Source organism: Cololabis saira, chromosome 7, assembly GCF_033807715.1.
Source record: "Cololabis saira isolate AMF1-May2022 chromosome 7, fColSai1.1, whole genome shotgun sequence".
Lineage (NCBI taxonomy): Eukaryota > Metazoa > Chordata > Actinopteri > Beloniformes > Belonidae > Cololabis > Cololabis saira.
In genome coordinates this window covers 26,421,945-26,442,977 of record NC_084593.1, presented here as the reverse complement: position 1 = coordinate 26,442,977, position 21,033 = coordinate 26,421,945, and the positions used below count along the sequence as shown (strand labels likewise).

Sequence of the window (21,033 nt, the reverse complement as noted above, 5' to 3'; positions counted from 1 at the left end):
AGAAACATAAAAAAAACAACTGATAAACTGTTAAATTGCAAAAGTATAACCTATATAATATTTGCTTCTCCGCCCCATTTACTTAAATAAATACTAACACATGTCACCTGGTGAAGAAAGCTCAGGTAAGACTTTTCTTTTTGAGGAAACTAAAAAGAAAGCCAAACTCCCCACTCAACTTATTGCAACTTAAACAGGAACACAATAGAGAACATCATATGATACGGTGCTACAGTGTGCTACTACAGCTGCAGCTGCAGTGTACTGAACTGGATAGACTTGGATCTGAAACTAAAACTACATCTGTGGATCATGGGTACTGAGAACCAGGATTTGAACACAATTTATATCAGCCATCTATATAGGAGGGACACGCAACTTCCTCAAGGACAACACCCACACAAGTTAAAAACTAGTAGTCTCCCTACAACAGGAACGACATTTGGGAGCATTATATTGAAACCAACTGAAAAACAGCTTCTCCCCAGAGCTGTGACCTCCATAGCAACTTCTCCCACCACACAGGACTACATCATTGTTTATCTATTTGATCTGTAATAAGCCCATTTTTACTTTTTTTATTCTAATTGTATTGTATCTATTTATTATAATGTATGGACATTTATTTCTGATAATGTCTGGAAGTATTTCTCGCTTAAAGGTAAAGAGCAATAGAGGGCCATTGTTCAAAATGAAAACTGAGCACGTCTCAATTTTAAAAAAGAAACAAAGGAAAACATCACGTAGTAATCCTGAGTTGAAATAGCCAATGACAAAGAGAGGGAAAAAATAATCATTGCTGGCGCAAATACAAGTTTCAGGCAGATTATTTTCAGCACCATGGACAGAGATGCATACAAGCAACGTAATTACCAGTAATACAGGCTGAAAAACTATTGGTGACTTACAGAAAAAAATAAATGAAAAAAAAACGAATAAAAATGCATATCAAACACATCCAATAAAGGAAAATACAAAGTTTGAGGAACTCTGAGACAATTCATTTTTCAGTTTCATTGCATGCCTTTAAATTGTACATTTTGGATTTGGATTTCACTTTGGATTGAAGCAACAATCCATCAAAATCCATCAATACATCCATCCATCCATCCACTTTCTTCCGCTCATCCAAAGCCACAATATCAAAACGCAAAATGCACTGATGAGTGTAAATTATTGTTCAAAAATAAGACACAGAAGTGCAACAAAAAAACTGGGATCAGATTATTCAAAAATGGTTGGACCAACACGTAAAACCTAGTTTTACCACGGAAAAATCATGTCTACTCCAAGATACTTTATGAAAGTCTTAATTTTTTCAGAATGCTTTTAGAAAAAATACATGAAGGAAAATGTGCGCCTACCTCTGGAGAGGCATCGAAGTCTCCCAAAACATCAGCAAAGTCTGAGGGACTTTTCTTCAGAGTCTGGTCAGCAGGAAGCGTGTTGTCATTGTAAGATGAAACAAATTTAAAGTCACTGGTTCTGGATCCTGTTGTCAGGTAGGCGTCATAATTGTAAGTGCTGCGTAAAGTTCCCGTCCCATCAACATCTGCATAATTGGGTGGGAGATAAGCACCAGGGATGGCAACTGCTCCATCAAACAACAGTCTGGGTTTTCTTCTGAGACAAAATCTCAAACCCAGAATAATGATGATGAAGGTCAGAAAGAAGGTGGAGACAGAAACCAGCGCGATGATCAGATACGATGTTAGTTTGGAATTCTTCTCATCATAAGAAATATCCTTCAGTTCTGGCACCTCAGCTAAATTATCAGAAATCAGTAAATAGATGGAACAAGTGGCAGAGAGAGGAGGTTGTCCGTTATCATTCACTGCTACAATAAGGTTCTGCTTCATACTGTCAGATTCCAAAATGTCCCGTTTTGTCCTGATCTCTCCGCTATGGAGACCAATACTGAAAAGTCCTGCATCAGTGGATTTGATTATATGATAGGACAACCAGGCGTTCTGTCCGGAATCTGCGTCCACTGCTATCACTTTGGACACCAGAGAGCCTCCATGTGCAGCTTTGGGGACCAGCTCGGTCATGAAGGAGCTGCCCTCTGGGGCGGGGTACAGTATCTGAGGAGAGTTGTCGTTCACATCTGATATAAACACACTGACGGTCACGTTGCTGCTGAGGGGAGGAGATCCGTTGTCTCTGGCCATCACGTGAACTTTAAAACTCCTGAACTGTTCATAATCAAACGATCTCACAGCGTGGATCACCCCCGTGTCTCCATTAACAGATACATAGGAGGACACCCGGGCACCGTTCACCTCACCAGGTAACAGAGAATAAATCACTGTACCGTTTTGTCTCCAGTCGGGGTCTCGAGCACTAACGGAACATAAAGTGGAGCCAGGTTTGTTATTTTCAGTCACATATGCGCTGTAGGACTGTTCCTCAAACACAGGTGGGTTGTCGTTGATGTCAGCTACAGATAACTGAACAGTTTTAGAGGAGGACAGAGGTGGAGAGCCCTCATCAGTAGCAGTGATTGTAATGTTGTAATCAGACACTAGTTCACGGTCCAGTTGTCCTGTGGTCACCAGTGAATAATAGTTTTTAATGGAAGGAACCAACTTAAAGGGCACGTTTTGCTGAATGGAGCAGCGGACCTGTCCGTTTTTCTTAGAATCTTTGTCCTGCACATTAATTATTCCCACCTCTGTACCGGGGGATGCGTTTTCGGGTATTGGGTTAGACAGGGTTTTTAGAATTATTACCGGGGCGTTGTCATTTACATCGGTAACATCAATTAAGACATTGGCATAAGAGGTCAGTCCCAATCCATCTTTCGCTATGACACGCAGATCGAACGATGCAGCTGCTTCAAAATCAACTGTGGCTGCCAGTCTTATATCGCCTCTTCTACTATCTATGCTAAATACTGACTTAACATCCTCTGACATGTGTCCGAAATCATAAGCAACCTCCGCATTTAATCCCTCGTCTGCATCAGCGGCGATAATTGTTAGGACAAGAGTACCAACTGGAGAATTTTCAGGTAAACTGGTCTTATAAATGGCTTGACTGAAAACTGGAACGTTATCATTGGCATCAAGCACACTGATGTGAATAACCACAGTACCTGACTTTTGAGGAGAGCCACCATCCAGAGCTGTAAGAAGTAGGTTGAGTTCTTTTAGTGTCTCACGGTCAAGCTCTTTGTCAAGCACAAGCTCCACCGAATTGGCCCCAACACCCAAAATAAAATTTTCGTTTTTCTGGAGATGATACGCTTGCACGGAGTATTTGCTAATGTCCGCGTCATGCGCTTCTTCTATTGGAAAACGAGCACCTTTTGATGCAGATTCCCATATATCTAAATTGATCACGTCCCTGTTAAACTGTGGGTAATTATCGTTTACATCCTGCACATGCAGACTAATTCGATGTATTTCTAATGGATTCTCCAACATAAGTTCTTGTTTTAAAACGCAGGATGCTTTGTCTCCACAGAGGGCCTCTCTGTCAATCCTCCCGGAAACAATCAGATCTCCGTTACTGACGTCTATGTCTATATAACGTTTGTTCCTTCCATCGGTTTCAATGCGAGCCCTCCTAGAGGGTAGGTTTTTTGCCTCCAAACCCAGGTCTTTTGCGATATTTCCAATCACAGACCCGCTTGACGTTTCCTCCAAAATAGAATAGGTTACATCTCCACTGGCGAAATGCAAAGAAAAGAGCAGTAACCCAAATATCTGCATTGTAGATTCCACGACAACCATGCTGGCGTTTAAATGCCTCCTCGTGAAAATAAAGAAGCACAACTATCAAAAAACAAGGAAATATACCAAACCGACAAAATCCAACACGTCGTTGCTGCTTCCCTCAATCACCATGTAACCCACTTTGAGTCACATTTTGCGTCACAATACTGGCTGGAAACTGGACAACCTATGATTGCTGGTCCACAGTGACATCGTGAGTCTGCTCTACAAATTGCACGTGTTTCACTTCCAAAATGTAAAAAGGGATATATATCAAGATCACAGCTAAAACAACCTTGTTTCACTTGTGATGTGCTAAATAATCAGATGAAGAGGACTCACGCATACCTGCATGTACAGCAGTGTCTTCAAGTAGAAGGTTATTTAACTTTCACGTTTAAATATTCTAATTTATTTCAATGGCAAAAAGGCATATGACTAGCAAATAGGTGGTTGTAACCTGAAGGCAAATGAAAACCTATGAAGACAAAATATAACATTTTAAAATACTGTAAGAAATTAGAAATACCATTTTCTAAATGAGCCACTAAATAATTTGAGTGTTCAAGCATTATTTGTTGTGGGGTAACATACAACATGTTTCATACTTTTATAAATTCAGGAAATAACTATTATATATATATATATATATATATATATATATATATATATATATATATATATATATATATATATGCATATGTATATATATATATATATATATATATATATATATATATATATATATATATATATAACTATGATGTCAGGAGACAAGGACTGATTATATTGTAAGAGCCCAGTGGACAGAAAAATCTTCTCCTTTTTTTAGATTCAGTGAATTAGAGAAAGGGCTGTTCTAAAAAAACAAACAACATCATATGTGAAAATATAAACAATAGGGGGCATGTTATCCCACATTTTATGGATAACCTTTAGAACTGTACAGTGAAAACGCTGAATGAATGTTATAGATCAAGAATCTTGAAACCTGAAGCATATAGAAGGCAATGAAGGACATAAAAAAATAGATAAAGCTCCTAAAAGAAAGCCAACACGTACTAAATCCTGTATAACCTATTTCTATAAAAATAACAATGGCAGGACTTTTCCAAGAAGAAAAAATGGACAAAGGAAAAGTTCACATATTCTTAATGAAAAAGGCAGCATACAAAAAAGGTGAATTAAAGAAAAAACAGAATAAAGTCATTGTTAAAACATTCTATGGGCATCAAATGAACCAGAGTTTTTAAAATTTCACCTTGAATTTCTTAAAATATATGAGAAAAAGAAACAGCTTGAAAAAGAGAATAAAAAAAACTCTGATCAGTTGAATGATCCGGTATAAGACAGAACAAAATACCACATTCATGAAATGTACTGTGCAAAGCGTTGAAGAAAGTATGTTTGTAACATAATACCACTAATAATATCTAAAAATTAGCCCAAAACAAACCACACTGGTACCACTGGGAAGAAGTGTACTCTCTCAGGAAAACGCATTGTCATTTCTATTTGTAAGACAATGCCACCACAATCCAGACAGGCAGTCAGAAGAGAAGGCAAAACAGTAAAGTTTCCAACACAAGGCTGTTTTTGGCAAAAAAATTCAAAATATGCCTACCTCAGGAGACGTATCGCAGTCTCCAAACATATCGGCAAAGTCTGTGGGACTTTTCTTCATAGTCTGGTCAGCAGGAAGCGTGTTGTCATTGTAAGATGATACAAACTTAAAGTCACTGGTTCTGGATCCTGTTGTCAGGTAGGCATCATAATTGTAAGTGCTGCGTAAAGTTCCTGTGCCGTCAACATCTGCGTAATTAGGAGGGAGATAAGCACCAGGGATGGCAACTGCTCCATCAAACAACAGTCTGGGTTTTCTTCTATGACAAAATCTCAAACCCAGAATGATGATGATGAAGGTCAGAAAGAAGGTGGAGACAGAAACCAGCGCGATGATCAAATAAGAAGTTAGTTTGGAATTCTTCTCATCATAAGAAATATCCTTCAGTTCTGGCACCTCAGCCAAGTTATCAGAAATCAATAAATACAGGGAACATGTGGCAGAGAGAGAGGGCTGTCCGTTATCTTTCACTGCTACAATAAGATTCTGTTTCATGCTGTCAGATTCCAAAATGTCCCGCTGGATCCTGATCTCTCCGCTGTGGAGACCAATACTGAAAAGTCCAGGATCAGTAGATTTGATGATATGATAGGACAACCAGGCGTTCTGTCCGGAATCTGCGTCCACTGCTATCACTTTGGACACCAGAGAGCCTCCATGTGCAGCTTTGGGGACCAGCTCGGTCATGAAGGAGCTGCCCTCTGGGGCGGGGTACAGTATCTGAGGAGAGTTGTCGTTCACATCTGATATAAACACACTGACGGTCACGTTGCTGCTGAGGGGAGGAGATCCGTTGTCTCTGGCCATCACGTGGACTTTAAAACTCCTGAACTGTTCATAATCAAACGATCTCACAGCGTGGATCACCCCCGTGTCTCCATTAACAGATACATAGGAGGACACCCGGGCACCGTTCACCTCACCAGGTAACAGAGAATAAATCACTGTACCGTTTTGTCTCCAGTCGGGGTCTCGAGCACTAACGGAACATAAAGTGGAGCCAGGTTTGTTATTTTCAGTCACATATGCGCTGTAGGACTGTTCCTCAAACACAGGTGGGTTGTCGTTGATGTCAGCTACAGATAACTGAACAGTTTTAGAGGAGGACAGAGGTGGAGAGCCCTCATCAGTAGCAGTGATTGTAATGTTGTAATCAGACACTAGTTCACGGTCCAGTTGTCCTGTGGTCACCAGAGAATAATAGTTTTTAATGGAAGGAACCAACTTAAAGGGGACGTTTTGCTGAATGGAGCAGCGGACCTGTCCGTTTTTTTTAGAATCTTTGTCCTGCACATTAATTATTCCCACCTCTGTACCAGGTGGCACGTTTTCGGGTACGGGGGTAGACAGGGATTTCAGACCGATAAATGGTGGGTTGTCATTTATATCCGTTATGTCTATAATTACCGAACAATAGGAAACCAGACCTGGTCCATCTTTTGCCCTTACTCGCAATTCAATTGAACTGCTCGTTTCATAGTCAGTGGGGCCGATGAGTCTTATCTCTCCACTTTTATAATCAAGCGAAAAGAGTGAAGCATAGTTATCAGACACATGATCAAAATTATATGTAATATCACCATTGGGACCTGTGTCTGCATCAGTAGCGCTAACTATAAGCACTAAAGTACCCAACGGCGAGTTCTCGGGGAAACTGGATTTATAGATGGGCTGACTAAATACTGGAGCATTATCGTTGGCATCCAGTACAGTAACATGAATGACTGCGGTCCCTGATTTCTGAGGAGTTCCACCATCCAGAGCTGTAAGCAAAAGTTTTAGCTGATTCTTTTGCTCGCGATCTAATTCTTTTACCAAAACCAGTTCAGAGTTTTTCCGTCCACCAGTTTCTGTGTTAACATTAATAGTGAAATGCTCATTATTCTGTAAAACATAGCCCTGTACATCATTCGTTCCGATATCTGCATCACGGGCTTCATTCAGTAAGAATTTGGCTCCTTTCACAGCTGATTCGGTTATTTCAAATGAAATAAGATCCTCACTAAATTCCGGGGCGTTGTCGTTTATATCTTGCACATGGATACTGACACGGTGAAGCTCCAGAGGGCTCTCCAGGATAATCTCCTCTTTTAAAACGCAAGCCGTCTTCTTACCACACAGGTTTTCCCGATCGATTCTGTCCGTGACAACTAAATCTCCACTGCTGAGATTAATATCACAGTACCTTTGATCATTCTTGTCTGTGTCAATCCTGGCTTTACGTGAAGAAAGTATGGCAATCCCCAGGCCGAGATCTTTAGCAACATTTCCTATTACAGACCCACGTTTCAGCTCCTCGGTGATAGAGTAGCTTACATCTCCGTGCGCAAAATGAAGGCTGGCGAAAAGGAAAACAAAAATGCACTTTCGAAAAAATCCTCTGAATACCATATTCCTCATGATCGAACAGAACAAAATCGTTTTCAGAACACTTCCATCAATGAGTGTTATATTCCTCGTGATAAACCAGCGGTATATAATCAGGATATGGCCTTTTGTGGCGTCTAACGGTGAGACACACCAACACAATAGCGCCTGGCAGTTAAAGAAAGAAAATGTATGAAGTGATGGAAATGTCTGTTTTGTTCTGGTGTACAGCGACACCAAGAGTTCCAGCCAGTGTATATCAGTGCAGACTATAAAAGCTGAGACATTCACAAAGCACAATAGGTTATAATTTATTTGGAAGTATAATAATAATAATAATATTGCAATAGGGGTAAACGGTTACCGTAGTAGATGTGTGGTATGAGAAACAACACATCCCCCAAACTCTTAAAAGAAGTACATAAATAAATTAGTATTTATATTATACACAAACACCCACACACACACACTTGAGTGTACACACACACACACACACACACACACACACACACACACACACACACACACACACACACACACACACACACACACACACACACACACACACACCATAATGTGACGGTCAGCTAATGATTGTGTGAAAATGTAGACATTAAACTGGTATTTGCTTTAAAATCATAACTAATGCGAAATACCTACATTACACAATGCAGTTCAATAATGTCAATCATCTCTTAAATTTAAAGGATGCTAGTATGACCCTTATTGCCTCACAAGGAGATATAATCACATCTTTAACAAGATAAATGTTCTCTCTGCACACCTGCCTACCCTACCCACCTACCCTAAATAGGAATGAACATGTACAGATAATTGTTATATAATTGTGGGGTTCAGTTGGCACATCTGAAGTGACAATATAAACAGAAAGTGTTTATTATCAAGTTTGTGATGTACAGTAGCCCTTTTGGGTCTATTGATAGAGAAAAAAATTTGATCAAATCCACACTTTTAAACATTCTAAAAAATACAAAAAGTAAATATAACTTTTCATAATATGTACCAGGGTTCTTTTGGAAAACTTAGACACTGGTATGTCTGATTTCATCGCACATACCATTTTCACCATCACACACGAATCTTTGCCTATTGTCACATTAAAGGGGACCTATTATGGCATCTAATCCCTATTTTAAACAGGCCTTGAATGTCTTAAAAAACAAGCTTTTGATTGTTTTTGCTAAATAAGTTAGAAATTCAGCCTCTGAGCCATGTCTTTATCTTACCAGTCTCTAACCTCATTATCTATGCAGGATTCTGAGTGGGCGGGGAGGCTATGATAATGAGGTACTGTACTGATTGGCTGCCTGAATGACGCAATACACCGCTACGAAAAAATGGTGGAAGCTCCGGCCAGCGGAGTTACCGTGTCCTAACACCGTGTCATAACTGCATGCAATGCAAGCGAGCATCAGCGACAAAATCAATTCCATTGCTTTATTTTCTATTGGACTGTCCTAACTGGCCGCAGCGACGCAGCACGACGCAGCACGACGCAGCACGACGCAGCACGACGCAGCACGACGCAGCGTGACGCGTCGTTTTGAGCTGGCCGTTTCCTGCCCCTCGCGTTGAAAGCCGGTTGAAAGTGCTGTAGGAAACGGTCACGGATGAGTAACGGCTGATCCAGGTAGTTGAAATGAGAAGTTATCTCTATGATACCTCTTCATTTCACTACAAAAACCTCAATAAAGTGGCAGCTGGCTGGAGGGAGATGGACAGAGAGCATTCGATGTCACGCAGTGTGACGCGATAGTCGGACGCTCGTATGCAGTTAGACGGTTTTATAGTTGTGGGCGTGGTTTGCATTTTTGTTACGTAGCAAAAATGCGCAAATCTGAATGGCTCGTAGAAGCCACATGATACTGGATGGCTCATCCGGGCGGCTGTACAGACACTGCAATATTTGGTTGCTTTCCTCCTTCTCTGAGTTGGCAGGCTGAGGGGAGACCACTTTATATATGTTAAAGGAAAAAAAATGTGTTTTTCATAATAGGTCCCCTTTAAGTTCAACTACTAATGTAATAAAAATGACACGAACAAGAATTGTAACTTCATAAAAGGTTAAAAAGCCCTAGATAGTCGAGCAGTTAACTTATAAACACTAATAATAAAGGCCAACTGTCAACACATGCATTTATTTTCAGATTTAACAACTCTCAAGAAAGCAAAATATATACTTCCAATAAGTGCATGATCCTTAACACAGCTTAGGTCTCACATCGTGAAATAGCAGATGCATAAAACAAGCATATTTCCACCAAACTAATGTCACAATCAAAAAGCATAAAATAATGGAAGACTGCAGGATAATGATGAAATAAGAAAGGTTAACTATGATGGGCATTCTGAACTGACTGTAAAATCCGTGTCACCGTCACAGATGACCTCCCCAGTGCATGTTGGTGAAACATTAAAATTTCAGAGTTTATGATACGTTCTGTAGAAAATACAGTATGATGGGATCATTGCCACTCTGTGTCAAGATGCTGAATATGTTTCAACTTGTTTACTTTATTCTGCAATTTACTTTTATGCAAAATCTATAAAACAACACAGAATTAAAGAATGAGTCCTTACACTTTATTTGTTGCAAAAAGGTATATTATGAAGACAAAACGCTTATACGCAAGTTATTTGAATGCTAAACTACAGTAAAATTCAGTGTCGAACCGTGAGCACTACCGCTGGACCGTCACCTCATCACAGAGAAAAGAAATCATCGCAGAAAAAAGCAACAGTACACAACGTCACTCTCGTCTTCCTCCATCTACCTCCGTCTCTCAACCGCTCTCACCACTGCAGAGATTTGATGTTCGGACTTCATCAAGGCCTACGATCTTTTGTTTTATTCCCGTCCACTTGAAATCAAACCGTGATTGGTCGATTTGCCCGTCACTCTCCACACCAAAACACGTAGCTTGACCTTCCCCGGTGAAGTCCTAACCAATGAATGAGCCAGCTAACCGGGCCTTAATAGAGACAGACGATGCTGATTGGATAACAGGACATGAACTTGAAAGTAAACTTAATTCTAGGACATTCATGTAACAAATCACATAATAACAATGACCAACAGCCTTCAGTCCTTGCCAAATTGATGCAAAAACACTGCAGAAAAAGTGGATTTGAATATATATAGCAAATGAATTAGCAGTAAATGAAAAAGTTAGATGAACAACACTTACAAATATGTCAAGGAATACCAAGAGATGGAGAAACATTTCAGTCATTCAAACAACATTATACACATTGGCAAAGTTGGAGAAGCGTGAGGGTGGCTACCTCTGGAGACTCTGTTGACTGACCAAATATTTCAGCAAAGTCTGTTGGACTTTTCTTCAGGGTCTGGTCAGCAGGAAGCGTGTTGTCATTGTAAGATGAAACAAACTTAAAGTCACTGGTTCTGGATCCTGTTGTCAGGTAGGCGTCATAATTGTAAGTGCTGCGTAAAGTTCCTGTGCCGTCAACATCTGCGTAATTAGGAGGGAGATAAGCACCAGGGATGGCAACTGCTCCATCAAACAACAGTCTGGGTTTTCTTCTGTGACAAAATCTCACACCCAAAATGATGATGATGAAGGTCAGAAAGAAGGTGGAGACAGAAACCAGCGCGATGATCAGATAAGAAGTTAGTTTGGAATTCTTCTCATCATAAGAAATATCCTTCAGTTCTGGCACCTCAGCCAAGTTATCAGAAATCAGTAAATACAGCGAACATGTGGCAGACAGAGAGGGCTGTCCGTTATCTTTCACTGCTACAATAAGATTCTGTTTCATGCTGTCAGATTCTAAAATGTCCCGCTGTGTCCTAATCTCCCCACTGTGGAGACCAATACTGAAAAGTCCAGGATCAGTGGATTTGATGATATGATAGGACAACCAGGCGTTCTGTCCGGAATCTGCGTCCACTGCTATCACTTTGGACACCAGAGAGCCTCCATGTGCAGCTTTGGGGACCAGCTCGGTCATGAAGGAGCTGCCCTCTGGGGCGGGGTACAGTATCTGAGGAGAGTTGTCGTTCACATCTGATATAAACACACTGACGGTCACGTTGCTGCTGAGGGGAGGAGATCCGTTGTCTCTGGCCATCACGTGAACTTTAAAACTCCGGAACTGTTCATAATCAAACGATCTCACAGCGTGGATCACCCCCGTGTCTCCATTAACAGATACATAGGAGGACACCCGGGCACCGTTCACCTCACCAGGTAACAGAGAATAAATCACGGTACCGTTTTGTCTCCAGTCGGGGTCTCGAGCACTAACGGAACATAAAGTGGAGCCAGGTTTGTTATTTTCAGTCACATATGCACTGTAGGACTGTTCCTCAAACACAGGTGGGTTGTCGTTGATGTCAGCTACAGATAACTGAACAGTTTTAGAGGAGGACAGAGGTGGAGAGCCCTCATCAGTAGCAGTGATTGTAATGTTGTAATCAGACACTAGTTCACGGTCCAGTTGTCCTGTGGTCACCAGAGAATAATAGTTTTTAATGGAAGGAACCAATTTAAAGGGAACGTTTTGCTGAATGGAGCAGTGGACCTGACCCTTAGACTCAGAGTCTCTGTCCTGCACGTTAATGATGCCCACCTCTGTACCAGGTGAGATGTCTTCAGGTATAGGATTTGTAAATGACTTGATGGACGTTATAGGAGCGTTATCATTAACATCTAAAATATCAATTATTAATGTACAGGAGGATACTAATCCAAGACCATCTATTGCTGTAATCTGCATTTCATAGAAAGGAAACTCTTCGTAATCTAACGATCCACTAAGTCTCACTACACCGCTTTTCTGATCGAGAGAAAACAAATTAATACTTTCATCAGATATGTGATCAAACTCATACATCACATCACCATTTACTCCCTCGTCTGCGTCAGTTGCGGTTACCGTGATTACAATTGTGTCTAAAGGAGCGTTTTCTGGCAGACTGGCTTTGTAAACGGTCTGGCTAAACACCGGCGGGTTATCATTAGCATCCAGCACAGTGACATGAATAACCACCGTACCTGATCGCGGAGGTGTGCCTCCATCGGTTGCCACAAGTACAATGGTTAGCTCTCGTTGTTGTTCCCTGTCCAGCTCCTTCTCCAGAACTAACTCACTATATTTTCCTCCTCCACTCTTTCCAATAACATTCAATTTGAAGTTTTCGTTCACGTCAATATTATATCCTTGAACAGCGTTTTGTCCTACATCAGCGTCATGAGCCTCATCTAAACGATAACGGCTTCCTTTATTTGCAGATTCACTAATTTCAAATTTTATTACGTTCTTTTTAAACTGCGGTGAATTATCGTTGATGTCTTGAACGTGAATACTAATGCGATGCAGCTCTAGAGGGTTCTCTAAAACGAGCTCTTGTTTTAAAACGCAAGATGCTTTTTTCCCACAAAGCGCCTCTCTGTCAATCCTGTCGCCCACAATTATGTCTCCAGTAGTCAGATTAATATCACAGTACCGCTTAGTGTTCCCGTCGGCATCAATTCGGGCCTTTCGAGTCCCCAGTTGGTTTACTCCGAGTCCAATATCCTTCGCTATATTTCCAATAACCGAGCCTGGTTTCACCTCTTCTGGTAAAGAATAAGATACATCCCCAAAGGTGGTTTCTGACACCAGAGAAAATACCACGAATGTGGAAAAAAGGCCGATGGCTGAAAATGCGTTATAATCCAACATCTTTCATCTAATTCGGATGACAATCCACCACAGTTAATGTTTGCAGAGTAAATTCAAAGAAATCCAGAGGAATCGTCTAAGGGCAGTGCATGCAGAGTGATTATATGTGTTAAGACCTCGGTGCTTTCACCAATAAAAGGTCTGTAGAATGAGATGCGAACGGTGCAGAACAACATAATGTAACAGATTTAAGAAGAGCTGGCGAAGAGCGACGCCGTGAGTAAAATAATGGTATGACATACGATATACACAAAGAAAGATAATAACAAAGGATTAGAATTTGAAGCTGTAGGTTCACATAAAAAAATAACAAAAGCAACGGAAGGGCAAAGGGGTGGGTGGGTGAGAAGTCTGTTTAAAGTTGTTTTTTGGGGGGGTGGGGGTGCGGTAGGTACATTGTGAGTTTTGGCAACATCATGGGAATGCATCAATTTTCGCAGCGATTGCGGGTTGAATCTGAAAAAGGCTGGTTTTGATTTCAGCACCATGGACAGATGCCACTTCACAGTTCCCATGACAAAAGACCCCTAAATAATTCTTTTTTTTTTCTTTTTTTTTTTTTTTTTTTTAGGTAATCACAACTTGTATCGCTTATGTTTTCCTTTCTGGATACAATGAGAATATGTCACGTGCTATAGGAATCTGTCTTCCACAGGAAAAAAGAATTAATGAGACTGAATGGCGAGTTTTCTAATGAGCAAAGCAGAGCAGAGAATCATAATGGTTCTAAGATTTAAAAGAAAATATAAACACATTCAAAGCGTAACATCCTAGTTCATGTTTTCGAGTGAATTAGAACACTATTAAATGACTATACCTCAAAGCCTAAATACACAAAAATTATGTTCTTCTAAAAAAGGTTATTGATCCATGTGTTACAACTGTCCCTCTACCAAACGACTGGAACAAATGCAGCCTCGCACCTGAGCAAGGAATAAACACAATCAAAATAACTAAAACGACGTGTGAAATGTAAAAAAACAGTAAAGCTTTGATAAACAACTTCTTAATGGGGCAATAACCCAAAGTGTACTTCTCGTTTTTAATTTAGAATTTCAAAAAGTCAAGCATATTCCATTAGAAACTTTCTAATCGAAGAAAGCAAGCGAATTGTTTTGTAGGAACGTAAACATCAACATTACCCTCATTTGAAAAGAAAACGTAAAACCACAGGCCTACCTCCGGGAGCTCTATGGAATCTTGGAATGCTTCAGAAAAATCCGTTGCACTTTTCTTCAGAGTTTCATCAGCAGGAAGCGTGTTGTCATTGTAAGTTGAAACAAACTTAAAGTCACTGGTTCTGGATCCTGTTGTCAGGTAGGCGTCATAATTGTAAGTGCTGCGTAAAGTTCCTGTGCCGTCAACATCTGCGCAATTAGGAGGGAGATAAGCACCAGGGATGGCAACTGCTCCATCAAACAAAAATCTGGGTTTTCTTCTATGACAAAATCTCACACCCAAAATGATGATAATGAAGGTCAGAAAGAAGGTGGAGACAGAAACCAGCGCAATGAACAGATACGATGTTAGTTTGGAATTCTTCTCATCATAAGAAATATCCTTCAGTTCTGGCACCTCAGCCAAGTTATCAGAAATCAGTAAATACAGGGAACATGTGGCAGAGAGAGAGGGTTGTCCGTTATCTTTCACTGCTACAATAAGATTCTGTTTCATGCTGTCAGATTCTGAAATGTCCCGCTGTGTCCTAATCTCCCCACTGTGGAGACCAATACTGAAAAGTCCAGGATCAGTGGATTTGATGATATGATAGGACAACCAGGCGTTCTGTCCGGAATCTGCGTCCACTGCTATCACTTTGGACACCAGAGAGCCTCCATGTGCAGCTTTGGGGACCAGCTCGGTCATGAAGGAGCTGCCCTCTGGGGCGGGGTACAGTATCTGAGGAGAGTTGTCGTTCACATCTGATATAAACACACTGACGGTCACGTTGCTGCTGAGGGGAGGAGATCCGTTGTCTCTGGCCATCACGTGAACTTTAAAACTCCTGAACTGTTCATAATCAAATGATCTCACAGCGTGGATCACCCCCGTGTCTCCATTAACAGATACATAGGAGGACACCCGGACACCGTTCACCTCACCAGGTAACAGAGAATAAATCACTGTACCGTTTTGTCTCCAGTCGGGGTCTCGAGCACTAACGGAACATAAAGTGGAGCCAGGTTTGTTATTTTCAGTCACATATGCGCTGTAGGACTGTTCCTCAAACACAGGTGGGTTGTCGTTGATGTCAGCTACAGATAACTGAACAGTTTTAGAGGAGGACAGAGGTGGAGAGCCCTCATCAGTAGCAGAGATTGTAATGTTGTAATCAGACACTAGTTCACGGTCCAGTTGTCCTGTGGTCACCAGAGAATAATAGTTTTTAATGGAAGGAACCAACTTAAAGGGGACGTTTTGTTGAAGGAAACAATGGACCTGTCCATTCTGCTCAGAGTCTCTATCCTGCACGTTTATGATGCCCACCTCTGTACCTGGCGGCACGTTCTCGGATATAGGATGAGACAGGGATTTAATTTCGATGGCTGGTTTATTATCATTCACATCCGTTATATCAATTGTAACTTTAGCAAATGATGTCAGTCCTAAACCATCTTTGGCTTGTACTCTTATTTCAAAATAATTATTTTCTTCGAAGTCAATCACACCGGTTATTGAAATGTCCCCCGTTTTGCGATCAATATAAAATACATTTATATCTTCATCAGAAATGTGACCAAACTGATAGGTTACATCTCCATTTACTCCTTCATCTGCGTCAGTGGCGCTAACGCTAATAACGTTTGTACCTGATGCGAGGTTTTCAGGCACAGATGCTGTATAAATGCTTTGACTGAAGACTGGTGCGTTATCATTTGCATCCAGTACAGTGACGTGTATGACTACTGTACCTGATTTTTGAGGAGAGCCCCCATCCAATGCTGTGAGAATTAAGTTCATTTCATTTTGCCTCTCTCTGTCAAGTTTATTCTCTAGTACCAGTTCAACGTTTTGATTGTCAGCAGAGAGAATGAAGTTTTCGTTCTTTTCAAGATTATACATTTGAATGGAATTTTGACCTATATCTGCGTCATGGGCCTGCTCGATTGAGAAACGGTTACCTTTGTCTGCTGATTCACGTATTTCCATTTCAATTAAATGTTCTCTGAATTTTGGCGAATTGTCGTTCACATCTTGAATATGAAGACTAACACGATGGAGCTCTAAAGGATTTTCTAACACAAGGTCCACATTCACAACACACGAAGCTTTCTTGCCGCAAAGGCTTTCTCTGTCAATTCTCTCCGATGTAATCAAATCCCCGGTCTTCATGTTAATGTCACAGTAGCGCTTCCGCGTCCCTTCAAGATCCAAACGAGCTTTTCTGAAAGATAGAGTCCCGAGATCAAGCCCGAAATCCTTGGCTATATTTCCAATAACAGATTCGCGTTTCATCTCCTCTGGAAAAGAATAGCTCAGATCCCCATGGACGAGGTGCAGTATCACAGTAAAGAAAGAAAAGCAGAGAGTCGAATGAAGCAGATAAATTCCTTTGTCTCCCATTTTAACTGAAGAAGGCTCAAAGATTTATGGACATCATACTTTCCAAGGCGTGATAAAAAAGACAAAATTATCCAAAAACCTAAGCTTTTGCAGATTCGACTTACGAGTATTTTACCAATGATCAAAGCATCCTGCCAATGATATAATTCAGTTAGGGGTGGAGGGATGTTCATTTCCTTCTTTCTGTAGTCCAACAGCGACACCTTAAGTCACATATTACTGTGCACACTAGATGCCCTAAAATACACACGTCAATATTTAAAGCCGCAGTTGACAGCTCGCAAGGGAAATTGTATGAAATGTGCATCTATTTATCCCAATTCAAACTACTTTTGGTTATATGTGATGGATTTTATGAGAAGATCATGCATTTTTTTCTCTGTTAAAACAACTTTGAATTACAAGATTTTGCTCAGGGCACTCTAGGAGGATCTTTGTACGTGATTTCTCCACGTTAGCTTTAATAGGTGCACTTTAATCTGAATGGTAAGACAAATTTACTCCAGTTCAAATTTAAGAATAAAAAAGCGGACTTTTGCAGAACACTGGACGAGTCACTAACGTCCCTTGTGCCATCATGCCTATACGGTGAAAATGAAATAAGATGAGCAGATAACATTACTAAATAATTTCTTTTTATATGATAATATCTAAATAATGGGATTAAAATTATATAAATTCTACAAAAATACTTCTGCACGTCATCTTCTGAGCAATATTTCAGCACCAAGGACAGATACCTTACTGTCCGGCGTGTCTGAACAAACACCCAACGAACGACGTGTTTATTCTCTAACCGCTGATACATTTTTTTTTTTTTAAATGCCAGTTAGGGATCTTTTAACAAGAAAGAATGATAAATCTATCCTAGACAACGCTGCCACGATCTTGACGAATCTCACAGATAACATTTGTTTTTATTCATACTAAGATCATATAAAGCAAATAAGCTCCTGATACTAAGTTGGGAAAAATGCAATTGACAAATGAAAACGTACGTCGCTTGACATAAAGCGGGTATAATGTGCATATGAAATCCGTTTATCTATAGATAAACGGATTATTGTCACCATTATTATTAAACTTATAAATAATAATAATTAAAGTACTAATAAAGGTTTCTTTTGATACATTAATCAAGTTATGTATTTTCAGCAAGATAAGGCACTGACTCGTGTTAATCTTGCGAAAACTGAATTAAAGTATCTCCAATTAATAGCAAATTAAAATTGCAAAAATTATAAGAGTGATGCAGACTGATTAAAGAAATATGGCATAAACATAAGAAAAAACTCTTTAGAAATGTCACAGTCATTTGGGGATACATGCAAAGTAAAAAAAGCATTCATACAAAAATCGTAAAGTTTGTATTCGAGATGAAGGTTTAATAACTTAACCAAAACCCTACCTCTGTAGATGTTCCAGAATCTTCAAAAGGATCAGAAAAGTCCGAATGACTTTTCTTCATAGTCTGGTCAGCAGGAAGCGTGTTGTCATTGTAAGATGAAACAAACTTAAAGTCACTGGTTCTGGATCCTGTTGTCAGGTACGCGTCATAATTGTAAGTGCTGCGTAAAGTTCCTGTGCCGTCAACATCTGCGTAATTAGGAGGGAGATAAGCACCAGGGATGGCAACTGCTCCATCAAACAACAGTCTGGGTTTTCTTCTATGACAAAATCTCACGCCCAAAATTATGATGATGAAGGTCAAAAAGAAGGTGGAGACAGAAACCAGCGCGATGATCAGATAAGATGTTAGCTTGGAATTCTTCTCATCATAAGAAATATCCTTCAGTTCTGGCACCTCAGCCAAGTTATCAGAAATCAGTAAATACAGGGAACATGTGGCAGACAGAGAGGGTTGTCCGTTATCTTTCACTGCTACAATAAGATTCTGTTTCATGTTGTCAGATTCACAAATGTCCCGCTGGATCCTGATCTCTCCGCTGTGGAGACCAATACTGAAAAGCCCAGGATCAGTGGATTTGATGATATGATAGGACAACCAGGCGTTCTGTCCGGAATCTGCGTCCACTGCTATCACTTTGGACACCAGAGAGCCTCCATGTGCAGCTTTGGGGACCAGCTCGGTCATGAAGGAGCTGCCCTCTGGGGCGGGGTACAGTATCTGAGGAGAGTTGTCGTTCACATCTGATATAAACACACTGACGGTCACGTTGCTGCTGAGGGGAGGAGATCCGTTGTCTCTGGCCATCACGTGGACTTTAAAACTCCTGAACTGTTCATAATCAAACGATCTCACAGCGTGGATCACCCCCGTGTCTCCATTAACAGATACATAGGAGGACACCCGGGCACCGTTCACCTCACCAGGTAACAGAGAATAAATCACTGTACCGTTTTGTCTCCAGTCGGGGTCTCGAGCACTAACGGAACATAAAGTGGAGCCAGGTTTGTTATTTTCAGTCACATATGCGCTGTAGGACTGTTCCTCAAACACAGGTGGGTTGTCGTTGATGTCAGCTACAGATAACTGAACAGTTTTAGAGGAGGACAGAGGTGGAGAGCCCTCATCAGTAGCAGTGATTGTAATGTTGTAATCAGACACTAGTTCACGGTCCAGTTGTCCTGTGGTCACCAGAGAATAATAGTTTTTAATGGAAGGAACCAACTTAAATGGGACGGTTTGCTGAATGGAGCAGCGGACCTGTCCATTCTGCTCAGAGTCTCTGTCCTGCACGTTTATGATGCCCACCTCTGTACCTGGTGGTATGTTCTCTGGTATGGGGTTAGACAGTGATTTGATGTAAATGGCTGGTGCATTATCATTAACATCCGTAATATCTATAATGACTTTGGCGTATGAAGTCAGACCTAAGCCATCTTTGGCTTCAACTCTCATTTCAAAAGAATTATTTTCTTCAAAGTCAATCACACCTATTATTTTAATTTTTCCAGTTTTGGGATCAATGGAAAATACATTTATATCGTTATCCGACACGTGACCAAAGTCATATGTCACATCTCCATTTAACCCTTCATCAGCGTCTGTAGCTGCAATACTGATAACTGTTGTTTCTGGAGGAGAGTTTTCAGGTACAGTGGCTTGATAAATGTCTTGACTGAAGACTGGTGCGTTATCATTTGCATCCAGAACAGTGACGTGTATGACTACTGTACCTGATCTCTGAGGAGAGCCCCCATCCAAAGCTGTGAGAAGTAAATTAATTTCCTTTTCATTCTCTCGATCAAGTTTGTTCTCCAGCACTAGTTCAACCTTGTTTCTGTCGACAGCAAGAATGAAGTTCTCGTTCTTTTCAAGACTATACCTTTGAACAGCATTTTGACCTATATCTGCGTCGTGGGCCTGCTCGATCGAGAAACGGTTACCTTTCTCGGCTGATTCACTTATTTCCATTTCAATCAAATTCGTTTTAAATTTTGGCGAATTGTCGTTCACATCTTGCACATGAAGACTAACACGATGAAGCTCTAAAGGATTTTCTAACACAAGGTCTACATTCAAAACACACGAAGGTTTCTTGCCGCAAATGCTTTCTCTGTCAATTCTCTCCGACGTAATCAAATCCCCTGTCTTCATGTTAATGTCACAGTAGCGCTTCCGAGTCTCCTCCAAATCCAGACGAGTATTCCGGGATAATAAACTCCTAAGATCAAGTCCGAGATCTTTGGCTATATTTCCAATAACAGATTCTCGTTCCATCGCCTCTGGAAAAGAATAGCTCAGATCTCCATGAACGAAACGCAGGATCACATTAAAGGAAACAAAGCAAATAGTCCAAGGAAGCAGAGAAAATCCTTTGTCTCCCATCCTAAAGAGTAAAGGTTCCCAGATTTCGACTATAAAGTACCGTCAAAGACGTGGAAAAAAAGGCAGAATCAAACTCCCTACTAATATCCTTGAGATAACAGGATACTATGTTCGAAAATGTGTATCATCCTGTGTCGGTATACAGTCATGGGTGGAGTGAGGACTTTTTTTTTCCTTTTCAGTGTCCCTTTTTCTCTAAGCCAACAGCGACACCGTAAGTAACCTTTTTGTATTCACATTTAAAATCAGTCAAGGAT

General features: G+C 40.6%; 2 protein-coding genes across 3 annotated transcripts in view; both read right to left on the bottom strand.

Moving 5' to 3' along the window:
• The window catches only part of LOC133446996 (protocadherin gamma-C5-like), a 320,234-nt gene that overhangs the window by 292,033 nt on the left and 7,168 nt on the right, over positions 1–21,033 (bottom strand). The window contains exon 1 of one of the 2 annotated variants that reach the window (XM_061725355.1): positions 18,392–20,812. The exons of the other annotated variant lie outside the window; for it this stretch is intronic. Within the exon in view, the coding sequence (XP_061581339.1) occupies positions 18,392–20,776 (2,385 nt within the window). The 5' untranslated portion in view covers positions 20,777–20,812. Of the gene's footprint in view, positions 1–18,391; positions 20,813–21,033 lie in introns of those variants that run through there. 2 annotated transcript variants of the gene reach the window in all.
• Positions 413–13,419, bottom strand: LOC133447729 (protocadherin Fat 3-like). Its single transcript, XM_061726458.1, has 5 exons — positions 11,009–13,419; positions 9,538–9,556; positions 5,344–7,635; positions 1,365–2,450; positions 413–424 (listed from the first exon to the last, which is right to left on the bottom strand). The coding sequence occupies exons 1-5, from the start codon at positions 13,417–13,419 to the stop codon at positions 413–415; spliced, it is 5,820 nt and encodes a 1,939-aa protein (XP_061582442.1).